We start from the raw sequence: 23,150 nt of genomic DNA on the forward strand, positions 1-23,150 counted from the left end.
TGAAAAAAAGGCAAAAATAAATAAAGCCTCAGTAAAAAGCCTTGCCCCACTCCAAATAAAGCTACACATACTGAAAGAAAAAGAATTCACCCTTTCTGGAATCTGACAGGTTAACTAGAGTAATTAAAAATAATATCACAACCATCACCCTCTCTAAATCATTAGGTTTGGCTGCTCTTAGTGTTCTTTTCCTTAGAATTTGTGTGTTCCAAACCTCAGTTCACTCTGACTCCAGCTACTCCAAGCTCACTTATATCCTGTGGGATAAGGAGCCAGCTGCATCAATGAGTCAGCAAAACCTACCTAACACACTTCAAGTAGGATCAACACCTGCTAAAACAGTATGGGTCTGAAACAATATTGCCAGCACTGTCAGTCTCATTTGTTAAAAATGATTCTCATGAGTTTCCAAGTACACATACCAGCCAATTCACTTCCTGGGAAGAAATTAAATGTAACAATAAATGAGAGGACATAGAGTTACTATTTTTCTAACTAATGAAGAAGAGAAAAATAATTACTAATTGATTCTCAGTTACTCTTTGCAACTGACATAAAAAAAAATGAGTTTCCAGCACATGTCAATGCAAACTAAATCTGCTTTAATGTGCTAGGGCTACAAAAATGAAGGGACTTGATGCAGACGTGTATTTCAGAGTTTTGTTTCAATTAATGAACAGTCTATTCTTCATTTCCTGTGGAATTTCTACTGCGAAAGGCCTTGTATGTTGATTTTTTTTTCAGTACTTAGTGTAGCTTTTGAGGACACAAGCATTGCTCCTCAGTTAGGCTTGCAAGCCACTCTGTTCAGTAAAAGTCATGAAAGAAAAACTAAGTAAAAATGGCACAAAAGTAGAAATGAATAATTTTGAATACTGCAAAGGGTATGAGATGGTGTGGGTACATCCAAACAAGTTCTGAGTAAAACTAAGGTTTTATAGTGAATGACATGGCAAGAAGTTTAGGAAATTCTCAAATTTATCTACAATAGCACCACGATTACTAATAGTGCTTTGATCTATTTGAAAAATCAAGAGTAAATCCATGAACTGTTCAGAGATATTCCTGCTCAGAGTATGAAAGTGTTTCCAAGCAGCAGAATTATTGTTAAAAGGAAATTCATATTACTTATTTCTTTACAATATTTAGTCAAGTTCAAATGTTTTTCCAATCACTCGTGTGAATTAGAGAGATCCACTCTTCAAAAGTGTATATATAAGACAGACTAATTCAAAATGCACCGAGTTTCTCCTTTTAACTTCTGTATAGCAGTTTGACCCTTTTATTAAAAAAGGCTATACACCAAAAGGTCAGGATAGCATACTCATTACCTTTGAAAAACATTTTCTTTGGATACCTAATTAGGCATCATGTATGGATTTTTCCTCATGTTTTGGCGAGCCTTAAAATGTAGGTATAAGAAGAACTTTTACTCATGAACACAGATCTAGTATGGGCTGACAGAGAAATCTAAGTAACTGTGGTTTATCCTCTGGAAGCAGGCTTTGTGTATGTTCTTCAAAAAGCTGGAATCACTACCAGAAGTCTACTACTCTGTTTATTTTTACCTTTCCTAGAGACATAAATCACTGACACAGTGAAATAATATTAAATAGAAAGCAAAACATTAATTTTAAGTAGAATCAAATAGGGAAAATAAAATATACACTCTGAAGGGCATGTTTTGCTTGAAAGTCTGCCCCCTCATTTTTTCCCCTCTGGTATATTCTTTTCTATCACATCTTTCTTATTTCTGTTTTCAGAGCAAGATTTACAAATTTTGGTTAGCATAATTTAAAACAAATCTTGCACTATTATTAAAATAATTTGATCTGTTCCCATAAAATTTAAATTGTATCAGTAAAGTGCTAAAAATTAGTCCAAAGTTTTTTTTAGGTTTTCTCCCACAAGGCCACATATTACTTAAATAAAAAAGCTATTAAACCTCAACTCTAAACTGAACTGAAATCTATAATACTAACTTTACAGGCGCACACAGCATGTTTGGATTCCAAGACCAGCTCTATGGCAATAAGGATGTAGGTAATTAAGAAGCAAACACTGTTTGGAAGGGTTTAGATTTGTACATTTGTACAAGCAAACACTGACTGGTGGAAGGGTTTAGATTTGTACATTCTTTGAGAAGAAAAAAAAGCTTGAAAAGTACGATGGCATTACCTGAAGAAATTAGAGATGTGTCAAGTCAACCAGTTTTGACTTGAAAAGGCAAATACACACAAGGTTCACTAATAGGGCAGGTGTCTTCACAGCTATACTATCTTCAGCTCTAATGTGTGGGTAAACTACATTAAAGGACTAGATTTAATGCCTGAATGAAGCACTTGCTTTTTTGGGGGAAATGGGATAGATGAGGTGAGTAATTTCCAAGGTGTCAAATTTCATTTATAATGTTTCATCACAGCACGCTGGGTTACAGCGCATGATCAACTAAGGGCATGTCTTCACTGAAGGCTAAATCAGCGCTGCTGTGATTGATCCAGCAGGCATCAATTTAGCAGGTCTGGTGAAGATGCAATAAGTTGATGGGAGAGCATTTCCCATCGATATAGCATGATGTAGATACCACTGTAAGTCTATCTAAGCTACGTTGACTTAAGGTATGTATCTTTACCTAAATATCAAGTGTAACTTCGGTCAACTTACTTCATTAGCATAGACCAGGCCTCTCACACTAATGTTATATCATGGGAGAAGACATTGGGCCTGATTCTGATTTCACACCAGCATAATTCCATTGTTTGATCTGGTGTAAATCACGAGTAATCCAATTGAAACCCATGAAATGACACTTGCAAAACTGGTGTGAGCAAGCGTAAAGTAAAGCACTATGCAATAATGGGTTTCAGGTTGTCTGTTCAATATTATATGAAAAACAACTGAGACATAAGGGTTAAATTACTTAACATATATACAAAAGAGGAGGTCCTTTTTTTACACACTGAGTTGTCAGGAGTGGAGGGCATTGATATGTTGGCGTATATTTAAAATTAATTGAAGCAGTAAGGATACACAAGAATGCTTGTACTTTTCAGTTTGTTAAGCTGTTAAGCCTTGGTTCTGAACAAATCTAAAACTTTTGGGTATCCTGGTTAAGTTGCATACCTTTCCCATCATCTCAACTGAACAGGGAATTAAATGCTCTCAATAATGACACCATTTTGGTTCAACAACGTTTTCTTTGTTTCATTATCCCTTTTTTTTGCTTTAATAAATTCTAAGGGTACAATTTCTTATAATGCATTCAAATATGAAAATGTGCTGCTATTTCTGAAATATTTCATTATGAAAGCTACAGGCTTGTAGTGGCTTACCAGCATTCGATTAAAGGTATTAGTGGTGAAAAAAAAAAAAACAACACAATTACATTTTTAGGAAGCTGAAATAAATTTAAAAAAATCTAAGCCATGATATACTTCAAAGACAATGTGAGAGGACTTCTAATATTGCATATTTCAGCAAACAAAAGAAAAACGATGTCATCCTACATCTGATCCCATTTTAAAAAAGAGATTGTTCATTCTTAATACTCTAGCAATTAAAATTGGTTTATATGAACACACTAATTAAAATGTCAGTGATTACACATTTAGCACATCACAAATTCATTCTGCTACAGACTGCAGTTATGTTAACACCTAATTTGATATTTATACATACTCATATGGAAAAACTCACGAATATATTTTCAGAGCAATGCACAATAATTACCTGAATAAACCTAGTTATCATATAAATTTATTTATTCACAGCTTTAAAATGTATCTCTGTATGTCAACCAGGTGAACATAGGATTTAAACTGATGCATCAGGCAGATATATGGTGTTTTTATATATGAAAAAAATGAGGGATGAAAACTGATCCATATAAAATGTGCTGAAAAGTTACTTCTTCTACTGTACTTTTTTTCAGTGTTTTGGGGACAGTGTTTTTGCCTCCTTTCTTTCTAAATATATATCTATTGTAAGTGAACATTCACCACCAGTAAGCACAGGCTTAAGAAACTAAAAAGAGACTTGTTGATTCCTGTTGGATGGGGATAAGATAGAAGAAAACAAAGGTCCTTGAGTTTGCTGGAGAAGCAGCCCTCTTGTAATTTATTCTTTTTCACAATCTTACCTGATCGTGGCTTCAGGCCAAAAGGAGCGGTGTTGTTTGTAGTAGGAGATTGTGTGGGAGTTTTTTCCTTACTCTGTGTGTTTCAAGATAGATATGAGTAAGAAACTGTACATCTCAGCACAATTGTTTACACAAAATATAGAGGTTCAATCATGCAGCATTACAATTATTTCCCCCAAATTGTTAACATTATAGGCTCACATCCTGTAACCCTAATTCACTCTTTATTCCATCAAATCTCCTGGTGACTATAAAGGGGATTCTGACTGAGTAAGAACTGCAGGATTTGTCCCACTGTTCTAACTTCATCTGATTATTTTTCAGTTTTCTTTCACATCATCACTTTAATATTACACAAACATTTCACATGAACAATAATTCATCACAGCTTTGCCTACTGTATTGTGAAATTCTTCGGAAGAAAAACCAGCTCAAATCCAAGCAAGAAAAACCTGAAAGGGGGATGTTACTTAGACACCTCAGAGCATCCTTCCCCTTGACCTTGAACTGGGTCTGCAGATCTATGCAGGAGGAAAGGAAGGAGTACAGCAGTGGGTAGAAGAATATGGAGGATAAACACTCTACCCTTCTGTACCATGGAGAGCTAAGACTGGAAAGATAGTACAGCACAGACTGTATTATCTTTCTGTGCCCACACAGACTCCATGGTGGGAATCAACCAGAAAAGGGGCTTCCTGGGGGAGCCACAGGTTATAGGAGTCCCACCACCAAGGCTTTATTGGAGCTACAATGGCAGAAAGTGGGTGTAAGTCTGTGGAGAGCAGGGAGCAGCCACAGTGCTCTCACCTGATTCGCTCACGGTCCACTGAATTTGTGAGCCATCCACACAGTTAATGGGGCAGCAGATGCTGCCTCCCCAAGGGAACCATTAACAACAAATCTCCACAAGGAAAACCTCAGATGTTTCCTTTCCTTTAGCTTCCTCCTGAGACTGCTTCCATGGAGGAGAATGGGGCCAAGGAAATAACTTTTCCTTCTGAAATCTACTATAAAGGGCCACTCTTGGCAGAATGTACTGTATTCAAGAAGAAGTCCCACTGAAATCAATGGGAGTTCTCGTGGGATAGGGTACTACTCAACACCAGGTGGCAGAATTTGGGAAAGTATAATGAAATAAAACAGAGGTATGCTCTTACATATAATCAACATATATAATCAACATACTCTGCATTACATCAGAAACAGTTCCAGGATTGCATGTTTATGTTCAATTAAACACTAAGAAAAGGATCAAATTACACAGGCTACAGCAAATAGAAATGGAAGACAATCACTTATCATTTTAACTCAAATGATGTTCAATTACCAACTTCATTCTTAACAGGTAGAAATAGTCAAAAATACACTGACACTGGACAATGTGTAAATCAAAACTAAAATTTACATTATAGACACACACACAATACTAGTAGTATCTCACCTCATTGTGAGAACTGCGTCCTCCTATATTCCAGACAATCAGATCATTCTGCATGTTTGAATAGAAATAAAGTGGTTCAGTAAGTAAATTTATCATACAGTAAAGAGCATTTTGTTCATAGGTAGATTCACACTGCCATAGAGAGAGATTTAGGGAACCTATGCCATTCTACCCATACTTTCATCAAGGAAAATTAGAGTAAATAGACTTAAAGTAAAAACTACAGTACAATCCTAAACTAATAGGAATAATATTTAGCATTTACATAATACTTTTCATCTTCAAAGACTAGTTAACCTTTCAGTGAAACAATTCTTTTTCTTGAACACATGTACACATTTCTATTCTTAAATGAGCTAGTGACAGTCTCATTAAGTGCGCAAACTTTGAGTTTATTAAATTTTCCTCAGTTAGAACAGAAATTTTCCTAATTTAGAATAGAAATAAAAGTAATTTGTAGACTTTTAAAAATAATCTAGCACGTAAGTTGGTTATTATATTTGTTTCAGAAGTTATAACATTTTAATATATGGTTCCTGCGTGGAGAGGTCAATATTTCAGGGTGTTCTATGGAGTTCATAATTTAAACAAGCACCAAACAAAACTATTTTAATATAGATTTAAAGATTTACCAGGAGTCAGTTCTACAATAATGGTACAACTTATCTTTTGCCACTTCTTTAAACAGAATCAGACTGACAATGTATGCTGCATATTTCACAACATGACTTACAAGTACTAACATATCATTTATATGTAAGCCAGTGGGCAGATACACCAGTTATGGAAGGTAAAATAAAGGCCAAACCACAGTTCAATGCAACACCTTTTCCTCAGGGCCAGCTTTATTACTGCAAAAAAGTTTTGGAACAAACAAAGCAATGCAGAACACTTGGCCCCAACCACTAAGACTGCTTCCAACTTTCAGCAAGCTGGGATGGGAGAAGACACACCCTTCCCCACTGCATAGGCTTTCCTGTGTACCTCCTAGGGCTGCTGCCAAGTCTTCATGAAAGGCCTTCCCTCAGGGTTTTAATCAACCCTTATCTTCTCTAGACTGAATAAGAGCACTCTAAGTCAGTAGATCCCTCTTCATCATGTGTCCTGCCTGGAGACGACAGCTTTCAGCAACCCCAGAGCTAAAGGGGTCTAAGTCCGTAACAGACATCCTGGCACTACCTGCTCAACAGGCCAGATATGTTACAGTATATAATAATCATGCTATATCAAAAAAGTCACTTTTATAACACTGATGAAAAACGGTACTCATGCAGCCCTGACAGGTATTGCTGAGGGGAAAATCTTCTCTAACTGCTCATGAGTAAGGCTGCAAATCTTTCATGGAGGTCATGGAAAGTCACAGATTCCATGACTTTCTGGGACCTCCGTGACTTCCGCAGCTGCAGCAGCTAACCACAGGACCACCCTGCTGGGGCTGCTCTGGGTCCAGTTGCATCAGCTGCTGCTCCGGTGGCCCCAGACAACGGGTCCCAGGTGCTGGCCCAGAGCAGTGGTCCAGGAGCAACAGTGGCGCCGCAGGCCACCCCCAGCCTGGCGTGGTAGCGGTAGGGCCCCAGGGTGCCCCCTCCCAGCAGGCATGGTGGTGGCGGCGGGGCCCTGGGCTGCCCCCCCGCCCGGAGAAGCAGCGGTGGCAGGGCCCCAGGTGGGCCCCCCCGAAGCAGGTAGAATTTAGTTAGGGATATTTTTACTAAAAGTCACTGACAGGTCACTGGCCATGACTTTTTGGTTATTGCCCGTGACCTATCCGTGACATTTACTAACAATACCCGTGACTAAATCGTAGCCTTACGCATGAGGCACAGGCACACACACACGCGCCCTCTACAGGTGAAATGGACATGTGCAATCACTCAAAGAAGAAATTCAAGATACACAATTAGAGATTCTGGATACACAGAAGATACTAAAGGAATTAGCAAATTAATTGTATGTGAAATGATATATGACTATGTTCTCTGTGGCTTGTTGCAAGGACACTGTCAAAATCAAAGTTCAAGATAATAAATATCAACAAAAATTCACAGGTTTCAGACATCTTAAATTTTGATGACTACAACACATTCAAAAATCAAGATATCCTGAAGATTAATAATTACTTCAACGTGTAAATAGTTTTTTTTCTTGTAAAATTAAACTTTTGTGTTTTAAACACTATTGTTTACAATAGCCTAATAACACATATCTTGAAGAAATATTTTTTCAACTTTATTGAAGGGCCAAATCCTGCTAGGTGTTGTGTCCTCTCTTTTCCTACAAGATTAAAGTCACTGTATTTTACAAAATCTCCATTATAAATGTCTCCTGCTATGCTGAATTTCAATACACCAGTTCCTCTCCCCCAGTAGCTAATTCTTATTTATTTTTATTCTAGAGCCAAATCCTTAGAAAGATTAATAGCAGTGCTCCCGTAGGGTCTGTATTGAGACCTGTGCTGTTCAACATATTCATAAATGTTCTGGACAAAGAGGGTAAATAGTGAGGTGGCAAATTTGCAGATGATACAAAATTACTCAAAATAGTTAAGTCCAAAGCTGACTGAAGAGTTACAAAGGGATCTCATTGAACTATGTGACTGGGTGATAAAATGGCAGATAAAATTCAATGTTGATAAATGCAAAGTAATGTACATTGGAATATATAATCCCAACTATACATACAAAATCATGGGGTCTAAATTAGCTGTTACCACTCAAAAAAGAGATCTTGAAGTCATCGTGGATAGTTCTCTGAAAACATCTGCTCAATGTGCAGAAACAATCAAAAAAGCTAACAGAGTGCTAGGAACCATTAGGAAAGAGAGAGAGAGATGATAAAACAAATTATGATAATGTCACCATATAAATCCACCATACAGCCAAACCTGGAATATTGAGTGCAGTTCTGATAGTCCCATTTCAAAAGAGATATATTAGAATTGAAGAGATGCAGAGAAAGGCAACAAAAATGATTAAGGGCATGGAACAGCTTTTTGACGAGAAGAGATACAGACCGGGACTGTTCATCTTAAAAAAAGAGATGACTAAGGGGGATATGGTAGAGTTCTATACATTCATGAATGGTAATGGAGAAAGGGAATAGGGAAGTGTTATTAACCCCTTCACATAACATAAGAACTAGGGGTCACCAAATGACATTAATAGGCAGAAGGTTTAAAACAAACCAAAGGAAGTATTTCTTCACACAGTGCAAAGTCAACCCATGAAATTCATTGCCAGGGGATATTGTGAAGGCCAAAACTATAAATGGGTTAAAAAATGAATTAGGTAAATTCATGGAGGATAGGTCCATTAATGTTATTAGCCAAGAAGGCAGAGATGCCACCCCATGCTATGGGTTTCCCTAAACCACCAACTGCCAGAAGGTGGGACCGGAAGACAGGGGAGGGGTCACTTGAAATTATCCTGCTCTTTCATTCCCTCAAGCAACTGGCACTGGCCACTGTCAGAGACAGGATACTTGGCTAGATAGACCACTGGTCTGACTCACTATGGCCGTTATGTTCATGGTAAGGCATAAACCCCCAGAGTAGTCATGTTTTATCCTATAGAACAATACTTCTATTTGCACACCAACGAATAGGATAACATTCTTTGGAATCCCTTTTCAAGGTCCTAGGACTAGATAAATATGTTGTACCCAGGCTCCTCCATACCTGACTCAGTAGTTGCTTCTCATCCTGCTCACATGCTAGTTTGGCTTCAGTCTTGGTTTTCTCTATAATCAATTCTCTCCTCTTCTGAAATTCTAGTTCCTCCTCAGCATTTTCATTCTGCAATGTACACATCTGTTGAGACTTTATGCACACTGCTGGGGATCAGAAACAAATACCCAACTTTTTCTTAACACACTATAACAAGTAGTTTTGTACAAATACTGTGAAGAGCAATCCCACAGTGGTAGTGAACAGTGGAATGATAGGGTAGGAAGAAAAACAAACAAGAGTGCATTTAGCGAAGGGCTGCAAACTGTTCATCTATTTTTATGGCCATTACAATACTTGAAGTATTTGGCTCAATGGGACAATTGCAGGCAGATTTATGATTGCAGCAACAAGCATAGTCGCCACAGTGAAGGCAAAGGACTACAGAGATTAAAAATAACTAAATATCTGTACATTAAAAAAGTCCTTATGAGCTATTTAAAAAATTTGTGAAAGCAAAATTAATTTTACAAAATGTGTGAAATTCTGAAAATAACTGCAGCTACATTTTTCTCTTGCAGACCACTAAACTTTGTTCATTTACTGGTCCAATAGCTAATGTAATTGGTGACCCATTTTCAGTCTCTCTCTTGGATCTTTTGTAATACAGTGACAACGTACCTGATAGATAGGAGCCTCCTCCATCTGCATTTGGCCACTGTATGTGGATATATAAAACACAACACATTAAATTTTGAAGTGTAGAATCTTGAATATGAAATTTAGCAAATCCATTATTTTTCTGAAAAAGGAATATAAACACACTTTACTGTAGACTCCTGTAATTCTAAATCTGTTGCTGGTTCCATGGGATACAGATTCACACCACTGCTCTCTGTAATATCCATGCTTAATCTGTAAGGTTTGAAATAAAAACAATGCACTGGGGTATATCTTTGCTGAACGTTCTATTAAGTATTTAATTTTTAAAAATGGGTATATTAAATGATGGTTTTCTTCTAACTTGTTCAACTACTTACAACTCCCCATCTACACACCACTCACTTCAGTACCCAAATGCAAGACTACAATATTAAACCTTGGTCAGTAGGTTATACAAATTCTTATTCAACTGTACATACGCAAATCCAACAGAATACTAGTTCCCATTATTCTTTAGAAGTGGGTTGGAACTGCCAAAAATAGCAAAATATTAATTGGGAAAATAGTGCAACTTGCTCTTTACTGTTCAGACTATAGATATGTAATTAAGCACATCTTAAAATCACAAAGAAAAAGAATAACCTACATATTTTATTTTCTACATTTCTCTTTACTGGTTTTGTATATATGTACAGCATGATTGGCTATCCTGAACAGCAGTATTTGAAATAAATGGCCCATCTGAATATTCACAGACATGTGAGTATTGCAAATATATTTGCTTCATAACATATATTCAGAATAAGAAATCTAGTTAAACTGAAATATTAAAACAACAATTCATTACATTTTTAAATGTCTCTTCTTGGTTTGGTAGGGGAAAGGAGATGTGTACTGTTATGGGTTACAGCACTGAGTTATTAAGTGACAAACAAGACCTTCTCGTTGTTATGTTTAATTAACACATTTTTTAAACTAATTTTTTTTTTTTTAAATAGCAGCACTTGTTCCAACTAAAAGAGAATGCCTCAGGTGAGGTGCAGAAGCAATGCCACTTGGAATGTTGCATTTACTGAATTCAGAACTAACATGAACAAACTTTTCTAACTGGCAAGCTTATTTCTCTTTTACAAAGCAAAAACATCTGCTTTACCTATTTCAAACTAACAAACATTTCTATAGAGACAACTGTCCAGCACGAGCTAAAGTAAATTCATCTTCTGAACTAAAAGGGGAAATATTTTCAAAGTGAGCAGGCAATACATTCACTAGAACAACTGAAAAAACTGATCCTTTGTTCATTCACAAAGGTCCTGCTCCTACTCCCACTGGGCAATTGCAAGTATAGACTGGGGATTATATTCTTTTTCTAATGCATCCCTAGAAAAAGTTTAAATTAGGCTATACAAAGCATCAGAAAAACCATTGTGGGGAACAGTTCTGTACAACTAGAAGGCTGGATTAGTTAGCTTTTCTTCATCTATGTTTTCTATTACATTTACAGTTCCTGTTAACACAGTGGTTCCCAAACTGTGGGGTGCACCACCTTAATGGGGTGTAGAGGAATGTTTGGGGGGGCGTGGCAGGGCCAGCCCCCACAGAGGGTGGGGAGACACCACGCAGCCCCACTCTGTCCCCTGCCCATCTCTGGTCCCAGCTGCAGCTCCGTTCCCAGCCCAGCTCTCGCCCCAGCTGCAACTCCACTGTACCCCCTGCTTCGGCCCCAGCTCCACTCTGCCCCTGGCTCTGTCCCCACCCCCAGCTCTGCCCCCAAGCCCCAGCTGCTCCCCCAAGCTTCTCTGTTGAGCCAACTGTGCAGTAATGAAGGGGGGCAGGGGCATGGACAGATTTCATTTCTGGTAAGGGTGGGGAGATAGCGACAGGAAAAGTTTGGGCACCACTGTGTTAACATCATGGGAATCTAGTGCATACTATCCAGGGAAGATTATATCTAAGCTACTCTTAGTCAAAAGGTCACATAACAATTAATTTTCTTTTTTATTAGCTTGTCAAATTAAGAACATCTGATAACCCATTCCTGCAGAACACCATGTATGCTAACAAATAACTTCAACAGCCAAACATACTTTAATCAGAATATTCAGGTGACTGAATGACAGATGCAGGGATGAATTTAAATGTCAGGCCACAACTTTATTAATTTAACATGGAATAGGGGGGCTATGCACCACCCCCTCTTTCACATACCAGACATTTAACTGGTTCCATTGTGGGGATACAAAACTCCCACCTTATAACCAATAACTCAGGTTAGACCCTTCTCAAACTGCCCCTAGGACTCTCCTCACTTCGGAATCCTCTCTACTGCTCCCTGAAGACTTCAGGTGGCCCCATCTCCTATAGGCATGAGGTCAACTAGCGAAATCCCATGTCTCATTTATTTCTGGGAGCTGACCCTTTTAGCATTTACCTACAAGTTGCGACAAACTAGCCAACCGTACCTTTCCTAATGTTAAACTTTCAAGTTCTATTGCTTTCAACCTAGTTCAGCCTCCATAACACTATGACAAAGATTAAAAAAAAACAAAAACCCACTCAGTCAGTTTGACCCAATGGGAAAAATTCTCCCTCATCCCAAAATAGACAATTAGACAGTCCAGAAGTATGCTGAAAATACAACTCCTATGCTACAACTAAAGGGAAGGGGGGCAGGGCAGCTAACAAGTATAAGAAGCTATTGAAAAGCTTGGAAAAGTTTAAATGGTGGGAGGGGTATGCAAGAGCCTGTCAGCCAGCCCAGTCCCCTCACCGTCAGGCAATGGAAAGGTGAAGGATCCGAAGAGGAGGAGAAGCCAGACCCATCTTGCAAACTGTGCATTCTTGCATCCCCCATGCCCTTCCAGGCACCATGCCATATCCCCTGCTGTCTAGTTAACATCCCACATCCCATTCATGCAGGGCAGAAGGCATTTAGTCATGTAAAAAAAAAAAAAAAAAAAAAAAGAGTGAGAGCGCATTTTTTAACTTTGATCCTCACAGAATTTCCCATACAACATATTATTTACAACAGGAGACCCTCTGACATGAGCATACCTGTTGGGATCTTGCAGCAAATCTACTGCTTCTTTTAAATGATCTATCATGGCTATATCAATACTTTGCTTATTTGATGTATTCGTTCTACGGTAGGAAACAAAGACACTAGGGTGAGTATCAAAGGAGTTAGAATTTAAATCAATGGGCAATATTTTCTAATTGGCTATTTAAATTGTATTGCAAAACCCTGCATTTGTGCCGATTAATATACAGATGTAGGATTTGGCAATTTTCGTGTGGAAACTAGGAAGTCAGTTTAGAAGCCGATGAACTAAATAGTTATTCCCCCATCTATCGTTTCAATCAATTTAAACAGCCTGACTTCCGACGCTGAAATAAATTTAATTACCAACAATTTTTTTCCCTTGATTAATAAAGTTTATTGTTCTAGTATGAGGGAGACACTGGCAGGTTTTAAAATAGCATTTTACCCTTTAGTTTTCAATGTCTGTAGTATAAAAGCACCTAATTTTTGTTTATTCTTTTGGCAACTACTGATTTTTTTTTTCATTTGAACTTTTGGCAAAGCACAAACAAACACTGCTGCTTTGCTTAGCAAACCCTTCAATTAACAGTTCCCTTTCATTGTAACTCATCTGTTTCATGTATGTTCATCGACTGACGGTTGTCAGCACCAGTCTTGAAACGGTGGTTTTGAATTCACTATTATTACAGGGCCAGGAAAGTGTGTTAAAACATACATACATACATACATACATACATACATACACACACACACACCCCCCCTAGGTTTCAGCATTTTTCCAATCAAATTATAACATTTTTAACATAGGTCAAACTTTGGCCTTAAAAATGTTGACACAGCCCTTTTACAAATACTATTAGCAGATGTAATGTCAGTGTCTAGTTGAACAACACCTGCCCTCTCCTTAAATATAATACAGTATTACAGCATTTTAATATAATTTTCACTGTGTTAATCAATGCACTAAAAATACCAAAATGCAGACAAATTCGATTGTTATATAAATGTTATGCTTCCTTGTATACAAAACAAGAAGCTGGTAAGGAAATACTCAAAAGGCAAATTAAATTTAGGTCACCTAAAATTGATAACCAATATTATTTCATTATGTACATAAATGAATACTTACATTCCTTCTGTTTGCCAATGTGTGTCTTCTTCTATTCGCAATAATTCATCACATTCTGCCTCTCTGCCCTGTGAGCAGACATTATACTGAACATTAGGACAGAAATTTGCTATTAAAGTAGACAGATAATAAGTTTCCTCTTCTGACTAAGCACTGACCTAGTTCATTTATTAGTTTAGAGTAGTTAATTGAAGCAATCTAAAGTCTGTGCTTCATTGCTATTTCTCCACCCCCAACCAAGATACTGATTACACCAACTTTCATTAAATTGTCACATTTTATTGAGGGCAAAGCCTAACCTCATTTAAATATAAAAATAAGTCAACCAACTTGAGAATTATGACTGAATGCCCCCATTTTCTCTCATATCCTTCTGATGTATGCAAATAACCCACCAATTAAGCATGAGCCTAATTCTTCTCTCATTTACACCACACTAAATCAGGAGTAACTCCACTGAAATCAGTGGATTTACACTGGTGTTAAACTCCCATATGTGGGAGAAGAATCAAGACCATTCTGTCACTATTTAAAGACAGATTAATACACAAAGAGCTTCGTTCCTAAGTGGTGCATGATCTGTTTTGTACTGTAGTTGTGATAATGTAAAGATGTGTGCTTGTGGGTGGAGAAAGAGAATAATTTAGGTCACTTCTCATTTCCTTGTTTCGATGGGTTTGTGTCAGACATGTGTACAGTAATCCTGAGTGCTTCATAACAAAGTTTTGCTGCATTCATTTTCTAGGTTTTTTTAATGTGTACTTGGGGATTGGCAATATATGAGGAAGGAAGGAGTGGAACACTGGGGTTGGCGTTTGAAGTGCAGTAGGAAAATATTTATTTGTCAGCAGGTACATTTATATGATGAAAGATACACTCTTACAGACAAGTGTAGCTCCTCACGGTGGAGGTTGTGTGTGTGTCTAGTCCTCATCAATCAGGCTTTGTGGGTGCTCATCCAACCCTCCATTAATCAATCAAAATTGCGTTTGTCCACCACCCGTCAAACAGGTTAATTGCCCAAAACCCACCCTATGTCAATCAGGCTAGTTTGTACCCATCTTCCTACCACATGGTCTGGTCAACAAAGCTAGTCTGCACCTGCTCAGCTCCCCTCCAACACGGTTGGTGCACACAGTGCATACACTTTCAGTTATAATATGAATAATGGCTACAAATCACATTCAATTCATTTTTAAAAAAGAACCAGATCTTCTCAAGGCCCACCTTTCTACTAAGTTTTGTGTGGATAGATAATACTTTAAAGCAATATTGGTTAATGATGAAAGTAGATCTGCCAATGATACATGTTAACCAGAGCCCTAATTCAAAGGCTTCCTGTTAGAAATTATTAAAAGAAACAAAACATAAACCTCATAGAAAATTTACATTGTAAAAAACTAATTGTGGGAAACTGCACACCAATCTGTCACCTACTTTTAGGGGAAAAAAAACAAGAATTCGTGCCTCATTCTAACCCCATTTTATAACAGAACTCCAACTGTGGAGTTGCTACCAGGTGCATCCATAATTATGAACTGATGGTTAATATTTGTAAAGGTGCATCCGACATTTATATTTCCATTTGGCACTTTATACATTTGCTTTCATTTTCATCTCCAACATGCAGAAACATTGAATTAATTCAGGGGCCAGTAAGGACGGAAGCTGTCTGAAAGGATGTGCACTTGCACTGGCAGGGAATGAACAACAGACAAAAGGACTATTTTCAAGGCCATGTGTTTGGCACATCCATCTCAGGAACCCTGCACCAATAAAATGCAGTCTGATTCTGCCAGATGTATCACTGAATTGTGCATTGGCTTCTCTAACATTCCTCATCACAAAATATGACTTTATTCCCAAAGTCAGTGCCCAATACTACAAATAAAACCATTCTTTTCATCTGTTATTTTTCATTAAGTGATTAATGAAGCATTTGATCTCTCCAATAGAAAATGCAGATATTTTATACAATGAAAAATAACTATGCTCCCCACCATATATTTCAGAAATCTGCATTAACCATTATTTATGTTAATTTATTTTAAAAGATGACCATCTGAAGCTTTGGGTATATGTACACAAATTAAAGAATAAAGCACACAAATTAGGACAAATCTCAAATATAAAATCCTCCCAAACCCACTAAAACTAAGGCCTTGTTTCTATTGCAAGTTGAACCATTTGAACAAGTTATGTTTTAAATCAATTTAGGTAAACTGGTTCAAACTCTCGTGTGGATATGATTCCATAATTTATACCAGCCTTAAAGTCTCCCACCTTCCCAAAATACATCTTGGGGAAAAATATATAAGATCTGCAGTGTGAACTAAAGAGCCCAACAAATTCGAACTCTTGCAGATCGATAAGGAAAATGCCTTGCCTCAACCCCTCCCCCCATAAAACCTGTGGACTGTGAGCTCAAGCACTTTTGCTAATCTCACCTGTCACTAGCATCAAGAGGGTATCAAAATCCACATCTGAGGCAATATTTTTCCCATTCTGAAATTCTTTAACAGCACCTCTGCATCACTGAATTAAGCTCTGCAACACACTCTACAATGAGGTGCCGAAAATGCTAGATTATAGCCAGGCTGACGGCATTGTTGAGGGAATAGCCAATAGTTCTATAGCACACCTTAGAGGGGAGAAAGTGTTAATGCACAACAGGCATTTAATGGCAGCTTCTGATATAAGATCCAGTTTGAGGGAGGAGAGAGTAGAGTGAAGTCTTCCATTTCCTTCTACCTCACCATGTTGATTCTCAAGAGAAAAACCTGTCTCCCTTAATCTCTCTATGCCTATGTGTCCATATGTCAGGCAGGGATAACATTAATTACCTACCTCACAAAAGAGATGTGAAAATTAAGTACGTGATGTTTGTAAAGTGCTTTGGAGATGTAAAGCGTTATATTAGTGTATATTAGAGCTGGGCGGGTGAAAAAAAATGTCAGGATTTTTAAATGAAAAATGCAAACCAAAACAAAATAGAAATTTTAGTTTCACTGACCCTTTCTTTTAATCCCTGCCCTTTTTCCAAGAGATGATACATTACATCCCATATAGCCAACATCCATAAAAAACTCTCCCTAATAATTATCAGAGAATATCCCAGCAATAAACACTTGCCACATTTAATGATACTGTAGGATGTGTTTATATATCCAGTAAGCAATAACATAACAAGCAACATGGATGTATTGGATAACTGCACGTTTCAGATAGCTTTAGTCACCCTAGAAATGTAGGTATTTGATACAAGTAATTATATTTGATTTTTAAATTAAGCAGTTTACATTTTCTTTTGCAGAGGCCACTGAGGGCTGAGATCATTTGGGGATTTTTTTTACACTGTTCTTAATGTATATGCCCTCTATGGCTGCTACTGCAAAACTACCAGGGAGGCCCTGCCGTTGGTAGAATGACACCTGCAAGAGTGGTGCTGCTAGAGGAAATAGGGGGAAGGATTGCAAAAAGGCAAGTTCTTTTGCACACCTAGAAGTTCTTTTCCCTTCACTTCCAAGAGGTCGGGAAACCACATCCATTCTCTCCACTGTGGCTATCTAGCACTTTTCTCTCAAAGGAATTTGATGGCAAGTACACAGGACCTCTTTGGATCATTTTCTAGATCTCTCGGTGAAAAGGTACAAATTGGTCAAGAGGCTATCCAGATGAGATGATCAATGGTCCCTTCTGGCCTTTCAATCTAGACAAGACCTGACTGCCCAACCGCAACATTACTGTAAAATGCAACTTCTTGTGACCATAGTGGAATACACTTGTCCTTAAAATTTGGCAAAACTGGCCAGCAAACAAATTCTCATATGAAAATAAACATTGTTCAAACCTTGGCATAAAAAGTTTCATAGAAATCCTACTATTATGGGATAAATGATGAAATCGGTCCAAAAATCGTGTTATGTTACATTACATAATGAACCAGCTGAAATTCATGAATTACAAAGTGGCTGTATTCATGAATGATTTATGGATCGTTTATAAGGATTTTACTGCAACTTTCTCAGAGAGATATTATTCAGGAATGCCAAAGATCCAATTCCACAATAAAATAGGGAGCAGAGGATAATGAAAATGAAGAACACGCAATTCAGAAAACTACAGAGAGGTACAATGGAGCAACCTAAGAGAAGTCTCAGACCAATTCTGAAAACAGTCAGAAGTGTAAGCTACAGTATTCCCTTGGCAGATGCTATTTACACAGCTGGATACAACATAGCTGTCAGCCAAAGTGTTCACTAACCCTTGCAGCAATACAAGAGTGATATTTTCACAAAGATTAACCAACTAACCATGAAGGCAGTGAAAGGGGCAAAGCAGGAACAATGGCTGACAGTGTGCATTCTCACACATACTGTAAAGCCACCTTAGTTTTCACTAGTAATGATGTAGATAACTACAGTATATAAGAGAAATATAGATGAATACAATTCCAAAGTTTCTGTTGAGGAAGAAGCCCATGGCTTTCTACATAATTCATTAAACTTATCCATAGCTCTAACTCCTCCATCACCACACACACCTTCCTGCTATCAGTGCTACAAACAGACTCCTATGAGAAAGGTAGTCACTGAACCTTATTCACTATATTTTTCAGGAGAAGTACATCCTTACGCAGCTTACCGAACAGCAGATGATATCCTTTGTCTTTGGAGATCTTGACGTTTCTGCCAAGATCTTTACAAACTAAATGCACATTTATAACCCACCATCTTTTGGCATCACTGTAGCCTATGAATGCATGAAAACACTGTCTAATTAAAAATATAAATGGAAATTATTTACCTGTAATTGGAGGTTCTTTGAGATGTGTGGTTCCTACCTGTATTTCGTGCATGGTGTGCGTGCACTCCATGTGCCTGAGACTGGAGAATTTGAAATGATGTCTGTTGGTCCATGCCTGTGCCCTGGGTTTCTGGTGCTCAGTACCAATGGTATAAGTGAAGGTGTGGACCGACTGCCTCTCCAGTTCCTTCTCTACCGTGAGCCCAGACATGATCCAAAGTGGAGGGGAAGGAGGGCAGGTAGTGGAATACAGATAGGGAGCACACATCTCACAAACCTCCATTTACCAGTAACTAACCTCCATTTCTTCTTCAAGTGCTGGTCCCTATGTGTATTCCACAGGCGGGTGACTGTGGAAAGAGGAGGCGGTGAGAGGATGCTGGTAGTCTAGAGATCTGTAATACCACTTTCCCAACAACTTCATCTGAAAAGGAGGCTTGGCTAAAGCATAATCCTTCAAAGAGGTGTGCACAGAACTCCAGGTAGCCACCCTAAAAATGCCCAGGGAGTTGTGCTAACTGATTGCAAAGAAGATGCAGCTAGAGGTCCACTTAGACAGCCTATGAGCTGATCACACTTGTCCCCATGATCGCTCTGCCACAGGGAGAAAGAAGAGAGTTTTCCTAATAGGTTTAGTTCTTTGCAGATAAAAAGCAAAAGATAATCTGACGTTGACGGAATGAAGTCTCCTCTCTTCACTGGAAGCATGAGTTTTTGGAAGAATACCAGCAAGTGAATTGATTAATTTATGTGAAAGTCAGAGACTACCTTCGGGGTGAATTTTGGATGGAGGTGAAGGGAAACTTTTTCCTTATGGAACGTGGAATATGGTGGGTCGGTCATGAGTGCTGCCAGTTCACTCATCCTCCTGACTGAAGTGACGGTGATGAAGGTGGTGACCTTCATTGACAGGTTGGACACTGAACATGTACTGAGAGAAAAAGATTGAGGTCTCATTGCGGCGCTGGCTTTACTACTAGTAGGAAGATCCTAGTGAGACCCTTCAGAAATCTGGCAGTTATCGGGTAAGTAAATACAGAATAGTCTTCTACCCAAATGTGGAGGGCACTGATTGCTGCTAGGTGTACCCACAGCAAGCTAAAAGAAAGCTCCGATATCTGAGAGTGAGGAGATAGCTCCAGAGACAGCAGATATCCAGGCTATTTTCTAGACTAACTAGTTTTGTTGCATCCAGGTACAGAAACACCTTCATTTAGCTAAACAGCATTGTCTCATGGAGTCTTCTCTGTCGTGGTTACAAACAGTTTGAACACCCTTTAAATGTGTACATGCCAAGACTCCAAGTCTGATGCTCATCCAAATACCAGGCTACGAGGTGAAGAGGGTTTGGGTTGGGATGTCTGATTCTACCATTCTCCTGAGTTAGCAGATCTGGGAGGGGGCGGATGCTGAGAGGAGGACGGGCTGACGTTTGCAGGCGGTCCAGAAACCAAAACTGCCTGGGCCAGTTGGGTGCAATGAGAATGACGCACGTTTTGTCACGGCACATTTTCCGCAGAACCTGCGGGACCAGTGGAATGAGAGAAAAGGCATACTTCAGGTGGTCTGTCCAGGATAGTAGATGTTCTTGTTTATTTGGGAGGTGAACAAGTCCCAAGATGGCATTCCCTACTCAGGTGATGATTTCGTTTAGGACCGAATAATGAAGCTCTCACCTGTGTTCTCTCTAAAGTGTGCACTTGCGCAGCCACACAGCAGACCATCAAGGGCTGGGCGTCAACCACAAACACAGGTGAATGTGGAGGATGTGTAGGGTGGGTGGGGACAGTGTGGTGAGGTGGGGGACGGTGATGGGGCTTTGGGGGAGCTTGGGGCATGCACAGCTATGGGGGTGAGGGGGGAAGACATATGCCCCTCCCCCAGCCCCAGCTCCGGGGCTGCAGCAGGGAGAGACGCCTCTCCTGTGGCCCCGGCCTCAACCCCAAGGCTGCGGCGGGGATGGGAGAGATGCCTACCCCCTGGTCCCAGCTCCGGGGCTGCGGCAGGGACAGGAGAGACGCCTCTCTACTCGAAGATGTAGCCAAAGTGGATGACATCTAGAACCCACTTGTATGTTGTTATAGCCCTCCAGTTGTGGAGGAAGTATGCCACCAAAGCTTCAGGGAGTAGTTAGGGATGGCATCGATGATGGTTCTCAGTTCTCAAGCATCCCTTCAAAAGTAACCTTTAGTTGGTAGAATGGGTTGGGTGGACGATGTCAAAGTGGATGGGGTTCGAAACCTTTGTCTTTGCACCTTCTGGCACTTGCATGGTGGGTCATATGGGATCTGTTGGTAGAAAGGCTGTGGAACGAGCCTTGGCTTGTATACCTGTTAATGCTGTTTCCTCTTCAGAGCCAGAGTATATATGCACAGGGTAGTCTTGGAACCTTTTAGTGAGTGTAAAGACTCATCCGTCTTCTTGTTAAAGAGGTAAGATTCATCAAAGGCCAGATCCTCGGTAGTATTCAGAACCTCAGTGGGCAGCCCCAAAGATGGAAGCCACAGAAGTCACTGTGTCTTGAAGTGAGGTCTTTGCTACCAGTTTACCCTCATCGAGAATGGCTTAGAATTGGAGTTTGTCTTTAAATTACAGAAATTTGGAGTAGTTTGTAAAATTACACTTAGCAAATCTAAACTGGAGGCTGGTAGATGAGAATATCTTCCTCCCTAGGAGGTCGAGGTATTCAGTATCCTTGTCTGCATGGGTAGTCTTAGCGTGTTGCTGCTTGGACATTTCTGTGGCTGCTTGAACTACTAAGGAGTTGGGGATTAGGATGGGTGAACAAAAATTCTGCCTCTTTCACAGCTACAAAATATCTCAGCCATTTTAGGGATAGGGCTGCAAGATGTGCTTATGTGCCATACCACCCTGGCTGGTTCCATGACCACCTTGTTTACTGCAGGATGTCCAGGAGCTTATGCTGTGTATCATGGGTCTCCTTAAGTGGGATATGAAGTTCAGTTGCCACTCTCTGCAAAAGTTATTGGCATTGCCTGTGGTCATCAGGCAGGGATGGTGAGGATGGCACGATAGCCTATGCTTGTCAATATGGTTGGTAACAGTGGATCCTGCTCAACATCTTTCTCTTCCATGTGCTCTGGCAGAGCTGGTTGCTGTTGTCTAGGGGAAGAGGGTCAAGTCAGACTCGTGCATGGATCCAGGGTATCATGCTAAGGGATCCCATGGGCCCCCATAGGGTCCCAAATGCTGCTTGAGGGGGACTCCAATGTTTTGGGTACTCCAGGGACTACTGGTAATGTACAGAGGGGTCCTTCCAGCCTGAATCCCACTGGGGCCTCATGGTTTTCTCCATGAGGTACAGTTTAAGCTCTCCTCCCTCTCAGGTTCAGGAAGGAAAGGAGTGGCAGATGCTGAACTTGGTGGAGATGTGAGCCTCCCCCAGGCAGCGAAGGCAGCATTGATGGTCATCGCTGACCAAAAGGAAATGGAGGCAGGATACTAAGTTCTTAAACCCCAGAACTTCGGGCATAGTCCTCTTTATACTAACTGTGAAAAGCTACTAGAAAAGTACCAAAAACAGTAAAACACTAAGAATTTACAACACATTTACAGATAAGAAGACGATGAAGATGCTTCAGACACAGAGGATTCTACTCAGACCATGTGGCGGTAAGAAGGAACTAGAGAGGCAGTCAGTCCACGCCTCCCCTTATAACCTCGGTACCGAACATGAGGAATGCAAGGGTGCAGGCATGGACCAACAGGCACTACTAGTAAATTCTCCAGTCTCAGGCACATTAAGTAAATGTGTACCACATATGCAATATGCACGGGGACCAGAACTTGAAGAAAAATGTAAACTTTTACTGGTGAACACATCTGCTAGTTAAAAACAACAAAACAAAGAAAACAAAGGACAGATTTCAAGGGTTAGGGTGAGGGTTAGGTTAGAATAAGTGTTGTGGGTAACCTGGCCTTACAGCTTTAAAATTACAGTTATGATTAATCTGCCTATGTTTGCCCTCTATGGCTCTGCACTGATGAGGATGAATATCAATTGCACTTCTCTTATTAAGAGCAAGGTGCCAACAGTTTATCACTTCTGCTTGCTAGGAAGGTAGTCATGAGATTTTTTTCTTTTAAAATTGATCAAAAACTTGCCTTGATGTAGCTCATAAATTCAGTCGTGAGGGGATGTGATCCTTCAGCAAACTGGTTTCCTGCTTCTCTTGACTTATTGTGAATCATAAGAGAAGGTCCCTGATGAAATTCTACTAATGAGAAATGAGACCAAAAGACCCAAAA

General features: G+C 39.4%; 1 protein-coding gene across 20 annotated transcripts in view; it reads right to left on the minus strand.

Annotated features, from left to right (window-relative positions):
* The window catches only part of LRCH1 (leucine rich repeats and calponin homology domain containing 1), a 256,777-nt gene that overhangs the window by 45,410 nt on the left and 188,217 nt on the right, over positions 1–23,150 (minus strand). For 8 of the 20 annotated variants that reach the window (XR_005224569.2, XR_005224560.2, XR_005224566.2 and 5 more), the window contains 8 exons: positions 23,007–23,119; positions 14,076–14,143; positions 12,958–13,044; positions 10,066–10,155; positions 9,922–9,958; positions 9,253–9,369; positions 5,580–5,627; positions 4,139–4,211 (listed from right to left, as the gene is read on the minus strand). Coding sequence is in view for 10 of the 20 variants with exons in the window: in XM_037894029.2 (XP_037749957.1) it covers positions 4,139–4,211; positions 5,580–5,627; positions 9,253–9,369; positions 9,922–9,958; positions 10,066–10,155; positions 12,958–13,044; positions 14,076–14,143; positions 23,007–23,119 (633 nt within the window). In the remaining 10 variants the exon portion in view is untranslated. The remainder of the gene's footprint in view (positions 1–4,138; positions 4,212–5,579; positions 5,628–9,252; positions 9,370–9,921; positions 9,959–10,065; positions 10,156–12,957; positions 13,045–14,075; positions 14,144–23,006; positions 23,120–23,150) is intronic. The other 12 variants (XR_005224561.2, XR_006283764.1, XM_043522418.1 and 9 more) reach the window with 7 other exon arrangements.

This window comes from Chelonia mydas, chromosome 1, assembly GCF_015237465.2.
Source record: "Chelonia mydas isolate rCheMyd1 chromosome 1, rCheMyd1.pri.v2, whole genome shotgun sequence".
Classification (NCBI taxonomy): Eukaryota; Metazoa; Chordata; order Testudines; family Cheloniidae; genus Chelonia; species Chelonia mydas.